At 30.3% G+C, this 14,647-nt stretch overlaps 1 protein-coding gene and 1 long non-coding RNA gene across 7 annotated transcripts; both read right to left on the bottom strand.

Moving 5' to 3' along the window:
- Positions 1-412: 412 nt before the first annotated feature.
- Positions 413-10,166, bottom strand: LOC101505403 (uncharacterized). Of its 6 annotated transcripts, none has more exons than XM_073364242.1 (12): positions 10,027-10,166; positions 9,812-9,917; positions 9,554-9,700; positions 8,844-8,986; positions 8,159-8,442; positions 7,646-7,782; positions 6,582-6,702; positions 5,977-6,037; positions 5,195-5,301; positions 3,249-3,376; positions 2,976-3,096; positions 2,661-2,861 (listed from the first exon to the last, which is right to left on the bottom strand). In XM_073364242.1, exons 1-6 carry the CDS (start codon positions 10,033-10,035, stop codon positions 7,761-7,763), a joined length of 711 nt encoding a protein of 236 aa, XP_073220343.1. In that variant the 5' UTR covers positions 10,036-10,166; the 3' UTR covers positions 2,661-2,861; positions 2,976-3,096; positions 3,249-3,376; positions 5,195-5,301; positions 5,977-6,037; positions 6,582-6,702; positions 7,646-7,760. The 6 variants fall into 6 exon arrangements, with proteins under 6 accessions (XP_073220348.1, XP_073220343.1, XP_073220344.1 ...); XM_073364243.1 differs by having other exon boundaries at positions 5,977-6,069; XM_073364245.1 differs by lacking the exon at positions 5,977-6,037.
- A 3,343-nt stretch (positions 10,167-13,509) lies between these two features.
- LOC101505189 (uncharacterized) lies at positions 13,510-14,426 on the bottom strand. The gene is made up of 3 exons (XR_190280.4): positions 14,207-14,426; positions 13,935-14,055; positions 13,510-13,820 (listed from the first exon to the last, which is right to left on the bottom strand). It is a non-coding gene; the product is annotated as an uncharacterized lncRNA (long non-coding RNA).
- Positions 14,427-14,647: the final 221 nt, after the last annotated feature.

Below are 14,647 nucleotides of genomic sequence, written 5' to 3' on the forward strand. Positions count from 1 at the left end.
ACACAAAATACTAACCCAATTTAACAACCATTTTCCAACAAGCAAAAGGAAGTAAGAACTAAAGAAATGATGCACTAACATAACAAAATGGAATATAAGAGAACTCATGACATATAAGCTTATGTATTATTAACATGCAGCATCAATAATTTAATCATCCACAATTGACAATTGGTTTCTAAATTGCTCCATTGATTGCTCAACAAGCTAATCAGAAGCATTATGAGTGCATATTAAAGACTAAATCAAAGTCCAACTCTTAAGATAAAACACCTTAGCAGTAGGATTTCATGATAATACATGCATTAAAAGCAAGACGCGTGAGAATTAGGTAGGTAGCATACCTTCTCAACAAATAGTCCGCAGCAGATATTTAGAAACTTTTGAATAATCTTCTCTATGAGAGATATATCAGCTGCATAAAAGTTTGTAGCCACAACTCTTAGAGAAGGTCGCCGGAGTACCCTGTTGTGAAGAGTTACTCGTTAGATCACGAATTATTGGATATACCTTAGGCAATTCATGAGATGAGAATAAGTTGTTTATTTAGAATGTCAGCAAAAATACCCAAATACAAGATGGACTATAACAAAATATATATAAATTTGGGAGTTAACATAAAGTCTTGAACGCATAGCATAGTCTATGAGGGGATAATTATACCTAATTCCTATCCTTCATTTCATTGTAGAATTAATAACATCGATGATTTCTCTTCAAATTTGTCTCCTACATATGTCATCTTTATAATACTGATTATCATGTCTTTTCTCTTATGTGATGTATTTCTTTTTTTCCCATTTGCTATGTTTTTTTTGTACTGCAATGTCTAACAACTTTTTTTGGCAGGGATTCGTTGGTTTAAAGAGATAGAAGATTAATATGAAGGCATAATTTAGTGAAGACTCTTTAATTAAATGTTTACTATTATTTTTAAATAAATAAGTGAATTGTTTTTTAGTTTTCAATATTAAAAAATCCATAGTCAACGACATTAATAAAGTCAACAAGTGAAAATTGATTACATCATGATTTTTTTTTTAAAAGCTATTAAGGACTATTTTAATTTTTTTTTTGAATTTGCAAGGATATAAATCACAGAAAAATATTTGAACAAAGATTAAAATTAAAATGATTCATATATTTAGAGACTAAAAACATATTTAAAAATATATACACATATATATGTGAGAACTAAGACTCATTCAATAATAGGCTAAATTACATTTGTGGTCCTTTAACTTAATCTTAGGTAACGTTTCAGTCCTTTATCTTTTTTTTTCCCGACTTTGTCCTTTTTTTTAATTTTTAGTGACAATTGATCTTTTATTTTAATTTTAAGTGACAATTTGATATTTTATGTTTTAAAATTTCAACAATGTTATCCTTTTTTATACAAAAATTCAAAAAAAAATTCAATCAAAACTCATAAAATTAATTATATTCTTCAATATAATACAAATTTCATCAAATTCGTAACGCAAATCTTCAAATAAACTCATATTTTCATACTTTATTTGATATTGTTAGGAATAAAGGACTAAATCGGGAAAAAAAAAAGATAAAGGACTAAAACGTTACCTGAGATTAAGTTAAAGGACCACAAATGTAATTTAGCCTCAATAATATTATGTCAAATTAAATATTTTCAAAATTTTCTTTTACTATAATCAAGTTTAATTATTTTCAAATATATAAAATAACTAAAATTTTCTTCTACTATAATTAAATTTTGTTGTATATTTATTGTTTTTATATCCTATTGTTGCTTTGATATCCTCTTGTAATAACAATTGAGTACTATATTTATTTTATTTAATTTTGTTTGTTATAATTTTTCAATTTGTATTTTTTAATATATAATATACATTTATTGTAATTTATTTACAAAGCCCAAATTTCAGCTTAATGGTTAATTACCATTTTTTTCATAAAAAAATAATAAATAAATTCACTTACAACTGTAAAATTCTTAGTTTGAGTATGAAATATAATATTCAACATAACAAATAACAATATGAGTATGCATCTAAAGTGCAAGAGTGAATTAAGTTTGCACCGGGTATTCATTGAATCTTCTAGAGGATTTTATACATAGGATTTCTCACTCTTACCCTCGCATTCACAGCCTCATCTATCTTTGTTGACACCCCAACTTGCAACTTGCATTTTTCTATTGTATTTTGTGTTCATTGAGGTTGTTCAAGCTATTGTCATTGAACAATTAAGGTGAGTTTATGATAAGACAATTTCAAAACTAACAACCTACTCAAAAACATTGAACGACGGAGGGATGTTGAAAGGGAACAAGATTGAGGAACTAAAGTTGAGAATTGATAAATATAAAAAAAACAAATGCCAACTATCATACATTTTTCTAAATCCTACTAATTAAGATAATTTGATCGGTTGTTGCACACGAATTAAAGAAGATAAAAAATACGAATATAGTAACACAAACTATCTTAGTCATCTTACAAAGACTTCAAAAAATTAAAAGCGTGCAAAGAAATAAATAAAAAATAGGTGGTTTTAAGTATGAAAAGGAGATTAAGTAATTATAGAGAATTATCAATTAATTGAAGCAATCAATCTATTTGATTTCACGAGTTCTTTTAAAATCAGAGAATTAATAAAAATAAAGAAAACAAAAGGGCACGTTTAAATCCAATTTGTTAGTAAATAATTACATAATTTGATGATTTATAATTTTTTCAAAACATTCACAAAATATATAAAAAATAGGTCTGTCATTCATCAATTTTTAGAGTTAAATTGTAAGTTAGTATGTACTTCAGCTTGAAAGTCCAACCAGAATTATATGAGGAGAAACTCATGAGGTTTGCTATTCCCGTGGCCAACTGTTAAAGCAAAACAAAAACAAATATGATAAGTACCAACAAGAAATATTAATTGAAACTGGTCAATATAGAGTACTGCATCTTGATTATTCATTGTATTGACACAATGCTTACCGATTAATTTTTTGTGCAGCAACTTTATCCACCACCATATTTATATGTATACTTTTAATGCTCGAACCACATACAATTCCAATACATCTCCAACCTTCTTATCCCACGCCATCTCCACAAACTAAAACCGACAACACAAAAAGTTTTATATCAACTCTCAAAAAATAATAGATGAACAAAAAAAAAAAACCATAGACTGAAGCTATAAAGTCAAACAAAATTTTCAATTAATATTTCAAAAATAATAAAAACATAGACTGAAACAATGCTTACCGATTAAAATTTTCAGCAACAACTTCATCAACCACCATATTGATATGTATGCGTTCATTTTTATATGCTAAGACCACATACAATTCTAATACATCTCCAATCTTCTTATTCCACACCTTCTCCACAAACTGAAACAGACAAGGGAGAAAAAAGTGGTTAACAAAATTGTTGTTTTTGAAATTCGAAAACCTTTGAAAACAATTTATGCCACCGAAAATATTACTGGGTTGTGCAAGGCAGACTATCAACCACGAAGTCCCCAGGATAAAACAGCCCAGATTCACTGTATCGGAGTTCTATTGCACTGTAGAACACCGTTCTAGAATTACACCCTCAGTATGCCAGTCGATTGACTGACACTCAAATATAGCACGAAGGCTACTCAAGAAAAGAAGAAGAAGAAGAAGAATATAAGTGGGAGAAGTGAGAAAAGCCTCAGATATATAGAGCTTTTGGTGTGCTTTTCCAAGTGAGGTGAGCTCTCTATTTATAGATGAGTTCAGCAACTGGATCTGAGAAAAAAGGGGGGGATCCAAGAGCACGAAGTCCATCAGCTGACCACCAGGAACGTGCCTCAGAAATAGGAAACGTGGCTTGACTAAGCTTCTTGACCGGACAAAATTCAAAACGTGGGAAAGACTCAGCTTTAGGGTTTTGACGTGGCAAATAACTGAAGCTAAGTCAAACTAGGGTTTTGACTAAGCAAAGGAAAAAAGATTAGTCTGTTTAGGGTTTGAATGAATCAGAACATTGACTTTGACCTTGTGGATGGCAGTTTCGTAATATGTGACATTACGCAAGCAATTAATTAATTAAATAAATAATTAATTTTCATATGTTAAAAAAAACGTTAATACACCACAAACCAAACCAAGCCAAGCCGGCCGGCGCGCGTGTGGTGGTCCGTTTGCTTGCGTTCTCCCTCCTTCACAAAATTGCGGTGCCCCTTGGGGCCCAACCCAACTGTGAAAGTAACTCCTTATAAAGGTCATAAATGAGTGTGTTCCCTCCAATGTGGGAATTCTCATTTTTCAATTCACACATTAAAAGTCATCATCAATGCCATTTATCTTTCATCATTTCCAACAATCACATCAAAGTTTTAGTTTAACTTCCAAAAATAATAAAGACGAACAAAACCCCAAAAAAATCATTTTTCAAAATCCTTAGACTGAAGCAATAAAGTCAAACAGAAAAAGTTTTAACGAAAATAGTCTAATAAATTTGAATTGAATGCCTTTATTACATTCTCCAAAAATATCCAAATTCATTTACTCAAAAGAATATATCTCCAAAAAACTGTGAACTATTTTTCCACCAAGAGAATATAAGAAAAAGAAAAGGAATCTCTTGAGAATGACATTGTTAAACATATAAAAATAAATTATATTGACAAATAAATTATACAGAAAATACTTTAATAAGTTTGAATTGATGAATTGAATGCTCTTTATCAATTATATTGACAAAATAAATAAATAAAATGAGTGGTTTTAAGTATGAAAAGGAGATTGAGTAATTATAGAGAATTATCAATTAATTGAACCAATCAATTAGATTGGTTTCATGAGTTCCTTTAAAATCAGAGAATTGATAAAAGATAAAGAAAACAAATGGGCATGTTTAAATGCAATTTGTTAGTAAATAATTACATAAACTGATGATTTATAATTTGTTCAAAACATTCACAAAAAATATATAAAATAATTCAATAATTCATCAATTTTTAGAGTTAAATAATAAGTCAATATGTACTTCAACTTTCGAAACTCATCAGCTTTATGTGGTGAAATCAGTATGCACTTCAGCTTCGCTATATCATATGTGGCAAACTATTAAAGCAAAACAAAATCAAAAATCATAAGTACCAACAGGAAATATTAATTAAAACTGGTCAATATACATTATTGTATCTTGATTAGTCATTGTATTGACACAATACTTACCGATTAAAATTTTCAGCAGCAACATGTATGCGATCATTTTCATACGCTCGGACCACATACAAATCCAGTATATCTCCAACTTTCTTATCTCACACCATCTCCACAAACTGAAACGGGCAAGGGAGAAAAAAGTAGTTAACAAAATCATACACTTATATTCAAACGCATTCGGACAAACACAAAAAGAGAAAGAATGCTGATAATCAACCAACTCGTGATTTTAATCAGATGAACAACATAATCTCAAGCAGTTGATCAGTATTTAGAAACAACAATTGCAATTGGATTACAACAGAAGAACAATACAAACAAAAAAGGGCCAGTGTGGAGGAGTTCGGTATACTTGTGAACTCCTAAATCTGATTCCAAAAGAGGCTCTTTTACAAGAGAACTCTTCATGACTCAGTTTTATATGAGAAAGTTCAATCCCAAGGGAGAAAAAAAGTAGTAAACAAAATCATACAAAATGTTTTAGTTCAACTTTCAAGAATAATAAAGACGGACAAAACAACAAAAAAACCATTTTTCAAAATTTGTAGACTGAAGCAATAAAGTCAAATAAGAAAAGTTTTAAGCAAAATACTGAAAGTCCAATAAATTTGAATTGAATGCCTTTATTACATTCTCCAAAAATATCCAAATCCATTTACTGAAGAGAATATATCTCCAAGAAACTGTGAACAGTTTTTCCACCAAAAGAATATTAGAAAAAGAAAAATAATCTCTTGAGAATGACATTGGTAAACATATACAAATAAATTATATTGATAAATAGAATATACCTCCAAAAAAATGTGGACTGTTTTTCCATCACACTGAACTATTACATCATTCAAACGCAACCTAACAACATCAGCAGAAGAACCTTGAATTACCTACTCAAAGTTGGATCATATTAAGACGTGCAATTGAGACATAATCAAATAAATGAAATCGACCTAGGTATCATACAGATCCAAACAAACATAAAAACAAATGCTTTTTCAAGCAGCTAAAAGAGGAATTATAGAAACTACGCAACAAGAGTGTTTTCCCCTTCAATCACACAAAATACTAAACCAATTTAACAACCATTTTCCAACAAGCAAAAGGAAGTAAGAACTAAAGAAATGATGCAATAACAGAACGAAATGGAATATAAGAGAACTCATGACATAGAAGCTTATGTATTATTAACATGCAACAACAATAATTTAATCACCCACAATTGACAATTGGTTTCTAAATTGCTCCATTGATTGTTCAACAAGCTAATCAGAAGCATTATCAGTGCATATTAAAGACTAAATCAAAGTCTAACTCTTAAGATAAAACACCTCAGTAGTAGGATTTCATGATAATACATGCATTAAAAGCAAGACATGTGAGAATTAGGTAGGTAGCATACCTTCTCAACAAATAGCCCGTAGCAGATATTCGGAAACTTTTGAATAATCTTCTCTATGAGAGATATATCAGCTGCGTAAAAGTTTATAGCCACAACTCCTAGAAAAGGTCGCTGAAGTACCCTGTTGTGAAGAGTTATTCATTAGATCACGAATTATTGGATATACCTTAGGCAATTCATGAGATGAGAATAAGTTGTTTATTTAGAATGTCAGCAAAAATGCCCAAATATGTAACATCATTCAAATATAAGTGAACATTATGAAGATTGAAACTTAATCATCATGAAAATTTCAACATTAGAGAAACAAAATTGCATGACACCACATGTTAAAAGTTGGTCAACAATTGACTTGTAAGTTTACTTTCTTTTCAAGTAAGACTGAGTGTCTCATGGGACTGCAGTTACACAATTGAATGGTGCGACTGTGTCTCTGAGCCTTCTCCAAGAAGGTCAAACCAAACTGAAACAGAGCGAAGGGTAACAAAAAGCAAAGACACAGGGAGAAAATGACTCATGGCACTGTAGGTACACAATAATCAAGTTTAAAACTTCTTTAATGAATATGTTTACAACTTCTACAAACAGGTTGCATAGCAAATTCTTCATGCCAAAGTATAAGATTTTTTTCAAGAAAAAGTCAGTTGAGTTTTATTGTTTCAGAATTTGGAACAGACATAAATGTCAAAATATGCATCTATATGTTACATAGAGTGCTATGACAAAAACTTCATGATTCAAAGCTTATACGGCAAGAGAAATGCCACTGTAGAAAAATTGCATTGATTAAAGGATTGAAACGAGAATTATGAAGTTTAATCTTCGTCAAAAGCCAATTGTAATTATTTATTACAATTATGAAGTTCTTACTAAAAAATATTCCAACTTTAACATTGACACATGCAAGTAGTCAACTACACAATAACCAAACGCATCATAATCCTACTATATAGGAGGATGTCTTGTTACCAAATGCCCATCGACACACCAGTAAACAACTACATAATGCACTATTATTAAATATAAACAATAAAATTAGATTGATAAATACATCATTAACATACCCATATCTTTTGTAATGCTTCCAGCATTTGTGAGCTATGTTTATAGGCTAAAATGGAGTAGCAAAACCATTTGCATAATAAAATATAATGCCAATTACTTCTCCTGAGAGATTTATCAGCGCGCCACCATCACCACACTACAAGAAAAGCAACTATTAATAAAGTTGCAAAGGATGTCAAAAAGAGCCATATAACAGAATTTCTTCCATGAAATCTGAAGATAAACGAAAATGAAATACAACCATATAAAAATACAAACTCAATCATTTTTTGTTCACATTCATGGTTAATCAAATGGGAAAATAAATTACTCTCGTGATCTTGCAAGTCCCCATGATGAGTTCTTTCCCGTCAAAATGACAGCGACCAAGACGGTAATAAAAAAACAAACAAAAGTTACAAACAAGGGAACTTTGCCAAAATAAACTAATACATTACTCTAAAGATAAGATATTTTGAAACAACATAATATTTAATATGTACTATGAGAACAACTCCACCTATCTAACTAACCTGGATTCACTAGGAGCAGCCATGACATCAAATGGTTTGGCAAAATAACGCCCCACAGCAATCATCGCATGACGGGGAACAAGGTTTAAATGACTAGAATGTGGACGAAGATGAAATAACTTCTCCTCAGCCGGGTTAACATTGACATAATCATCCACTTGTCTTAACTTTGCAGTAGCAAAGGATGAATCGGACTGAAACCGTATCAAAGCAAGGTTATAGTGGAAATCATATGCACGTACTTCTCCGTCATATGATTGACCATCATACAAGTATATGATAACCTACAAAGAAGAATTAAACTCCATTATACTTTACGGTAATGATCAAGTTAAGATGATTTGTTTTTTAGAATAAAAATATCATTAATTGCAACTCAAAGGCATAATAAAATCTAATAAATAAATTATACATAATAAATTGATATCGTTTTAATCTGCACTATAAATACCAATATTTAGCATCTAAAAACCTTTAGACTCACTTGTCTAAGGATGTCGAAAGCACTTTTAGTCCTACCAAATAATGTAACATTTTGATAATAAATGGAAACACATAACATATACCATTGATATGTACGCAGAATATAATAAGAATGCAAAATTCAGAATAGTAAGACATAATGGCTAGTTCTAGTTAGGTTTACGACCCAATTTAATTGAACGCCACAAATATAATCACTAACCTTGAGACTGTCAGCTAAACGATCATCTATCATATCTTCTTTAGTAGGACGCCGAATGAGATTGGCGGATGTCAAAACAATATGGCCATTATTCCCATCGTTTTCAATGGTCACGCCGGAACATTGACTCAACTCTTGCTCTCCTATATTCAAATAAAGCAATGATTATTCTAATGTTTCTACTTTTGTTTTGTTCAATTACGAAGATCACTGTGACAAGCAAATTGTAGTGGAGGCATGAACAGTCTAAATATTTTAAGGTATACAGACTTATTAGTGTTCCTACAAGTACACTATAAATAAATAAGCTTATATGTTTGAACGGTGTTCACAAAAAACACAAAAAAATGCATGTGTAAGTTATTATATACGTGTAATAAGTTAAATGTGTGTATGAGAGAGTGGTTTGTGCATCGTGTAATGTTAATTTCTTAAGAACATAATTTTTCCAGAATTAATCTACAAGTTTTTTTTTAATTAGAAGCAGTAATAGTAAGAGACAGTCAAACTCTAATACCCTATGCAATAAATATGAATGAAGCAACAAAACCCAACTATACAAGCCAGAGAATAAACCATTTTAAAGTATACTTTGAACTTAAGAGGAAGTCATTTTTCTTATCATGAAATAGTTGTAAAACATCAAATATGTCCCGAATGAAATGACAAAACACAAAAAAGTGAAATAAATTAGAGAAACGAATACCAACCCGTATAAGATATAAGAGCAACAACGAAAGAAGAAATCTTAAGAACAGCTTTCTTTGTATTTGTATCCAAGAAAGCATTATCATCTTTCACCTCGAACTTTGGTCGCTTACTAGATAAGTGTGTTATGTAATGCATAAGTTCGGGCGCTGCTCCAACGAATCGATTATGTGATAATAAATTTCAAATATGTATTAGCTACATGAGAATAGTTTAAACAAATGAAAAATAAAAATAAAAAAGGAAAAGGAAAATCTTACTGTAATGGTCTGGATTCAGTTCCCCTTCTTCTTCACAGAGATTTTCTCGTAACCAAGGGTTTTTCCTCTTTGAGAGTTCGTTATGCATCGCAGCACAATTATCATCCTGCAAATAAACACAAATTAAAATTTTGCAAAGTAAAGGTATAAAAGGAAGACATCATTCCACTGTGAACATAGTAAAACATGCAACAACGAGAAAGTGAGAGAGAAACCCAAAACATAGCGGCGAGAGGGACGAGAGGGGGTTGGGCGAAAGTAGAGTGGGAGCTGGGCGAAAGTAGAGAGGGGGCTGCGGAACTAGAGCAAATACTACCAATATCCAAATACTAGGGTTTCTAATATATCTTTAATTAATTTTCTTTCTTCTTGTGCAAAGGTTTAACACTTTCACTTATCATGGATATTATACTATTGATATTTCTTATATTATTAAGTTTTTCGTTTTAAAAAACTATACATACAATAGATTATATTGTGGATTAAATTTATTTTTTTATTGTAATTTTTATAATATTAATATATTTTATTTACCAAATAATGTAACATTTTGATAAATGGAAACACATAACATATACATTGATACGTACGGAGAATCTAATAAGAATGCAAAATTCAGAATAGTAAGACATAATGGCTAGTTGAAGTTAGGTTTAAGTCCTAGATAAGTTAAACGCCGCAAATACAAACACTAACCTTAAAACCGTCAGCCAGATAATCTTCCATCATATCTTCTTTGGTGAGACGCCGATATTAGCAGATGTCGAAGTAATATGGCCATTATTTCCATCGTTTTCAACGACCACACCGGAACATTGACTCAACTTTTGCTCTCCTGTATTCAAATAAAGCAATGATTATTCTAATATTTCTACTTTTGTTTTGTTCAATTACCAAGACCACGGTGACAAGCAAATTGTAGTGGAGACATTACACACCAATATAGTTGTTGACTTCCGCTTGCTCTGTTAGTTGTCAAATGTGTCACCACTGTATTTGTTGGTGATCCATCAGTTGTCAGATGTATATCGCCACTGTATTTGTTGGATGCACTACATACCAAGGTCTGCACATATTTATTCCTTTTAGTCATCGCGAAACTCGTATAGGTTATCATTCTTCTATCACATCTTCCTCGGTGGGACGTCTAATGAGATGGATGTCAAAACAATATCGAAATATTATTCTCATCGTTTTCAATGATCACGCCAGAATATTGTTCTAATGAGTATGTTTTCAACTATTGTTCTCCTGTATTTAGATACAGCAATGATTATTCAAATGAGTCTATTTTTGTTTAGTTCAATTACCAAAAACACGGCGACAACCAAATTGTAGCAGAGACATGAATAACCTAAATATTTAATTGCTTCTGGCTTAGGGTTTACAAACTTATTTGCGAGCCTACAAGTACTATAAATAGGTAAGCTTATATGTTTGAACAGCGTTCACAAAGACACAAAAAATGCATGTGTGTAAAAGGAATAAATATGTATGCGTTCATTTTCAGCAATACTTACCATTGTATTGCCAAGAGCGTTTTCCCCTTCAATCACACAAAATACTAACCCAATTTAACAACCATTTTCCAACAAGCAAAAGGAAGTAAGAACTAAAGAAATGATGCACTAACATAACAAAATGGAATATAAGAGAACTCATGACATATAAGCTTATGTATTATTAACATGCAGCATCAATAATTTAATCATCCACAATTGACAATTGGTTTCTAAATTGCTCCATTGATTGCTCAACAAGCTAATCAGAAGCATTATGAGTGCATATTAAAGACTAAATCAAAGTCCAACTCTTAAGATAAAACACCTCAGCAGTAGGATTTCATGATAATACATGCATTAAAAGCAAGACGCGTGAGAATTAGGTAGGTAGCATACCTTCTCAACAAATAGTCCGCAGCAGATATTTAGAAACTTTTGAATAATCTTCTCTATGAGAGATATATCAGCTGCATAAAAGTTTGTAGCCACAACTCTTAGAGAAGGTCACCGGAGTACCCTGTTGTGAAGAGTTACTCGTTAGATCACGAATTATTGGATATACCTTAGGCAATTCATGAGATGAGAATAAGTTGTTTATTTAGAATGTCAGCAAAAATGCCCAAATACAAGATGGACTATAACAAAATATATATAAATTTGGGAGTTAACATAAAGTCTTGAACGCATAGCATATTCTATGAGGGGATAATTATACCTAATTCCTATCCTTCATTTCATTGTAGAATTAATAACATCGATGATTTCTCTTCAAATTTGTCTCCTACATATGTCATCTTTATAATATTGATTATCATGTCTTTTCTCTTATGTGATGTATTTCTTTTTTTCCCATTTGCTATGTTTTTTTTGTACTGCAATGTCTAACAACTTTTTTTGGCAGGGATTCGTTGGTTTAAAGAGATAGAAGATTAATATGAAGGCATAATTTAGTGAAGACTCTTTAATTAAATGTTTACTATTATTTTTAAATAAATAAGTGAATTGTTTTTTAGTTTTCAATATTAAAAAATCCATAGTCAACGACATTAATAAAGTCAACAAGTGAAAATTGATTACATCATGATTTTTTTTTTAAAAGCTATTAAGGACTATTTTAATTTTTTTTTTGAATTTGCAAGGATATAAATCACAGAAAAATATTTGAACAAAGATTAAAATTAAAATGATTCATATATGTAGAGACTAAAAACATATTTAAAAATATATACACATATATATGTGAGAAGAAATATCCTAAGACTCATTCAATAATATTATGTCAAATTAAATATTTTCAAAATTTTCTTTTACTATAATCAAGTTTAATTATTTTCAAATATATAAAATAACTAAAATTTTCTTCTACTATAATTAAATTTTGTTGTATATTTATTGTTTTTATATCCTATTGTTGCTTTGATATCCTCTTGTAATAACAATTGAGTACTATATTTATTTTATTTAATTTTGTTTGTTATAATTTTTCAATTTGTATTTTTTAATATATAATATACATTTATTGTAATTTATTTACAAAGCCCAAATTTCAGCTTAATGGTTAATTACCATTTTTTTCATAAAAAAATAATAAATAAATTCACTTACAACTGTAAAATTCTTAGTTTGAGTATGAAATATAATATTCAACATAACAAATAACAATATGAGTATGCATCTAAAGTGCAAGAATGAATTAAGTTTGCACCGGGTATTCATTGAATCTTCTAGAGGATTTTATACATAGGATTTCTCACTCTTACCCTCGCATTCACAGCCTCATCTATCTTTGTTGACACCCCAACTTGCAACTTGCATTTTTCTATTGTATTTTGTGTTCATTGAGGTTGTTCAAGCTATTGTCATTGAACAATTAAGGTGAGTTTATGATAAGACAATTTCAAAACTAACAACCTACTCAAAAACATTGAACGACGGAGGGATGTTGAAAGGGAACAAGATTGAGGAACTAAAGTTGAGAATTGATAAATATAAAAAAAACAAATGCCAACTATCATACATTTTTCTAAATCCTACTAATTAAGATAATTTGATCGGTTGTTGCACACGAATTAAAGAAGATAAAAAATACGAATATAGTAACACAAACTATCTTAGTCATCTTACAAAGACTTCAAAAAATTAAAAGCGTGCAAAGAAATAAATAAAAAATAGGTGGTTTTAAGTATGAAAAGGAGATTAAGTAATTATAGAGAATTATCAATTAATTGAAGCAATCAATCTATTTGATTTCACGAGTTCTTTTAAAATCAGAGAATTAATAAAAATAAAGAAAACAAAAGGGCACGTTTAAATCCAATTTGTTAGTAAATAATTACATAATTTGATGATTTATAATTTTTTCAAAACATTCACAAAATATATAAAAAATTGGTCTGTCATTCATCAATTTTTAGAGTTAAATTGTAAGTTAGTATGTACTTCAGCTTGAAAGTCCAACCAGAATTATATGAGGAGAAACTCATGAGGTTTGCTATTCCCGTGGCCAACTGTTAAAGCAAAACAAAAACAAATATGATAAGTACCAACAAGAAATATTAATTGAAACTGGTCAATATAGAGTACTGCATCTTGATTATTCATTGTATTGACACAATGCTTACCGATTAATTTTTTGTGCAGCAACTTTATCCACCACCATATTTATATGTATACTTTTAATGCTCGAACCACATACAATTCCAATACATCTCCAACCTTCTTATCCCACGCCATCTCCACAAACTAAAACCGACAACACAAAAAGTTTTATATCAACTCTCAAAAAATAATAGATGAACAAAAAAAAAAAAACCATAGACTGAAGCTATAAAGTCAAACAAAATTTTCAATTAATATTTCAAAAATAATAAAAACATACTGAAACAATGCTTACCGATTAAAATTTTCAGCAACAACTTCATCAACCACCATATTGATATGTATGCGTTCATTTTTATATGCTCATACCACATACAATTCTAATACATCTCCAATCTTCTTATTCCACACCTTCTCCACAAACTGAAACAGACAAGGGAGAAAAAAGTGGTTAACAAAATTGTTGTTTTTGAAATTCGAAAACCTTTGAAAACAATTTATGCCACCGAAAATATTACTGGGTTGTGCAAGGCAGACTATCAACCACGAAGTCCCCAGGATAAAACAGCCCAGATTCACTGTATCGGAGTTCTACTGCACTGTAGAACACCGTTCTAGAATTACACCCTCAGTATGCCAGTCGATTGACTGACACTCAAATATAGCACGAAGGCTACTCAAGAAAAGAAGAAGAAGAAGAAGAATATAAGTGGGAGAAGTGAGAAAAGCCTCAGAT

The sequence above is a fragment of the Cicer arietinum genome, chromosome 8 (genome assembly GCF_000331145.2).
Source record: "Cicer arietinum cultivar CDC Frontier isolate Library 1 chromosome 8, Cicar.CDCFrontier_v2.0, whole genome shotgun sequence".
Classification (NCBI taxonomy): Eukaryota; Viridiplantae; Streptophyta; class Magnoliopsida; order Fabales; family Fabaceae; genus Cicer; species Cicer arietinum.